This window comes from Poecilia latipinna, unplaced genomic scaffold, assembly GCF_001443285.1.
Source record: "Poecilia latipinna isolate Pla-1442-1.1 unplaced genomic scaffold, P_latipinna-1.0 Scaffold1737, whole genome shotgun sequence".
NCBI classification, from domain to species: Eukaryota; Metazoa; Chordata; class Actinopteri; order Cyprinodontiformes; family Poeciliidae; genus Poecilia; species Poecilia latipinna.
Window position 1 is genome coordinate 50,738 of NW_015114353.1, and position 3,126 is coordinate 53,863.

Below are 3,126 nucleotides of genomic sequence, written 5' to 3' on the forward strand. Positions count from 1 at the left end.
AAGGAGGGGGGTTTTTTTAATTTTTTTTTTTTTTTTTTTTTTTACTTTGTTTACTCTTGATGCTTGTGTTGCTTTGTTTGCCAAACACAAATTTTCCCGGGTTGGAAGGGAGGGGGAGAAGAAAAGAAGAAAAAAAATCGGTGTCTTTCCTCCCGATGCTCGGTCGGTTGTTGCTTCTTCTGCTCATGAATCTTTAATTTTGTAGAATGACTACATATATTCCGTAGACCCATCCCCCTCCCAGCCCCCGACACCTCTATTAATGTCTGTGAATCAACTGAATAAATTTAAATTTGTTTTTTCCCTTCTCTAAGGCTCTGTATTTCAGACCACAGATGGTGTGCTAAGCTACCTGTTTTTTTGGGGGGGTTTTTTGTCTTTGAATGGGAAGGCCGCCGGAGTGTTACTCACTTGTAAATTAGTTCGTTCATAGAGGAGGAATAAAACAAACAAAACACACACACACACACAGAAAAAAACAACAAAACACACATCTTGGCCTTTTATATAATTACCTGTAACAAACTGTTTTTACATGTTGGGTCATCTCTTGATCGCCTTTTGTGTCTTTACTTATAAAAGAAGCAAATATATAAATATATATATAAATATATATAGTCTCCCTGATTGAACTTTTTTTTTTTTTTGCCGCTGATTCACTGTAGGGAGTGTGAAATCCTACTAGGTCCATCAGTCCAAACGTGTACAGGGAGGAGTTATCTGGCTGGGGGCGTGAGTGGAGATCTTCTGTGTAAAAGGGCAGATCCAGTTCGTGACGGTAATTTAAAAAAATTAAAAAGGGCCCGAACGTCAAAGGCCTCTCCGCTTGCCGCCGTGGCTTCAGGTTGGGATTTTCTCCTGATTTCTTTCTAGAAACTTTCTCTTCATATGCATTCATAATTTTTGTGCGTGTCGGTGTGTCTGTTAAACAAAACTAGACATGCATGCAAAAAGCAGTGTATTTTAGTAGTGATGCCTTAAAGTTAGACCATAAAGCTGAAGGTTCTCAAAAAAAAAGGAAAAAAAAATGGGAAAAAAACAAAACAAAAAACATTTAATGAGTTTGTTCCTCTCTCCATGTGGTATACAATTGTGTCCTTTCCTTCCACAGTACCTTTGCCGGGTCACTTATTTTTGCACCCTTGTTAGATAGGTCATCATCAGCAGTGCCGAGGTCTCCGAACTTTCCTTCCCACGCCGGGACGAGTGCTCTCTTATCAGCACTCGCAGGTGTTGCGAGTTTCTCTCGGCTGTTCGCAGGTTATCTGGAAATGTCCTGTATTTTCCAATGTGTGTTTTTTGTACTGTAGGGAGTAATGTATCTTTTATCATCAAAAATAAACATGTTAAACAGAGATTGTGTCTCGGGTCTGCTTTTTTCTTCTTCTTCTTTTAGGACTGAATTACCTGCTGGAGGCCGAGCTCTGCGGCTCTTAAAAACGGCTTCTCCATGTCCAGGTCCTCTTTGGCGCTTCCTTCAAAGTACTCCGCCCCGATTTCTTCACACCACTGCATTGCCTTTCTGCGAGACACCTACACAGCAGATGAATTATTTCACAATCTGGAATACAGTAGAGATTATAGAGCTTATACGACTTTCATATTTGGGCTGGGTACTCAGAAAGTTACGAGTACAACGTTGGGATCATTTCTCCTCACAATGCTCTAAAGTTTCTTGTATTAGGATTTTATGTGATGAAGTGTCAAAAATTCAAAATGTATTTTCAAAGCAAAGTTGAAAAGTGTGATGTGCGATACTGGATGTTTTGGTATTGAGCAGATATTCTAGTATCAGCAACACATGTAACTGATGCATCAAACTTATAGCCCTTGGGTATCGTTTTATTGTTTTCCTTTGAATTATTTTTGCTAAAACAGGACAGAATTTAGAGAATAAATCAAGGCAAAAAAAAAAAATGTTTACTGTAGAGTTGAGAAATTACACTACAAAAATTTCAAGAGGGAATTTGAAGCTAAAGTATTGATCTCGACACCAAGCTGGAATCGATACACCACCTCTAATATTGAGCCCCTTTCAATGTGCTACCCCTAAATAAGACCCTACTCAACTTGCCAGCAGATGCACAACGGAGGAAATCTGCAAACGAGACGAGACTGACCTCCCGGTTGCTCAGGTCCGTCTTGTTGCCCAGGACAATGAAGGGAAAGTCTTCTGGATCCTGAGGCTCTCCCTGGACCAGGAACTCCTTCCTCCACATCTCCAAGGCGCTGAAGCTGGTCAAGGATGTGACGTCAAACACCAGCATGCAGCACTGGCTCCCTCTGTACAGAGGCGTGCCCAGAGACTGGAACCTCTCTGTTCCTGCTGTGTCCCAGATCTAAACACACACACAGAGAGAGGGGGGAAACAAGGCTGAGGAGCCACTGCCAGTCATGAAGGTTGATGCATTTCACTGTGATACACACACCAACCTGCAGGGTCACCGTGTTCCCATTTATCCTGACTGCTTTGGAGAAAAAGTCCGTTCCTATGGTGGCTCTGTACATGTTGGTGAAGCGGTTATCCACATATCTGTTCATGACGGACGATTTTCCCACCCTGTGTAAACACGCGCGCGCACACATACACGCGCACGCAAGATAAATTAGAAATAACTTCAAACTGAACTCTTTCTTCATCACAAGACACATTTAACTCCTCCTGTGTGTCACGCGGCGTGCAAAATGGTTAAAAAGTCGATGGAACTGTTTAAATATCTGCATACTACATACATAGATTTTACACCTTTACTTTAAAAAGTCGCGGCAAGTGAAAGTGAAACATTTGAGCTTTAAACTGAACCGAGTCTGAACATTTCAGAGTGAAAACAACAACCAAAGGTTACCCGGAGTTTCCTATGAGGATCGTCTTCAGAGTCACGGGAGTCTTTTCCTCACCCATGTTGAACGGAGGCTGCGACCAGATTCACTGCAGCTCTGAAGCTCCGGCGGACGATGACGCCTTCAGGGTGCTGCTCGGAAATTCGCAATGGGTTAATTGTCATTTATCAAATTTAAGTGACATTGATCAAACCTTTTATTTGATTTTCCAAAGAATCTTATCGGACTTTGAAACACGTTAAGGAACGATACGATGATATGAGAAAATAATAATAATAATAATAA

The 3,126-nt window shown here is 41.4% G+C and overlaps 1 protein-coding gene across 1 annotated transcript; it reads right to left on the minus strand.

Moving 5' to 3' along the window:
• Nucleotides 1-265: 265 nt before the first annotated feature.
• Nucleotides 266-2,983, minus strand: LOC106964934 (ras-related protein Rab-7a). The gene is made up of 5 exons (XM_015060725.1): nt 2,847-2,983; nt 2,434-2,560; nt 2,121-2,339; nt 1,408-1,533; nt 266-1,304 (listed from the first exon to the last, which is right to left on the minus strand). The coding sequence occupies exons 1-5, from the start codon at nt 2,900-2,902 to the stop codon at nt 1,218-1,220; spliced, it is 615 nt and encodes a 204-aa protein (XP_014916211.1). The 5' UTR covers nt 2,903-2,983; the 3' UTR covers nt 266-1,217.
• Nucleotides 2,984-3,126: the final 143 nt, after the last annotated feature.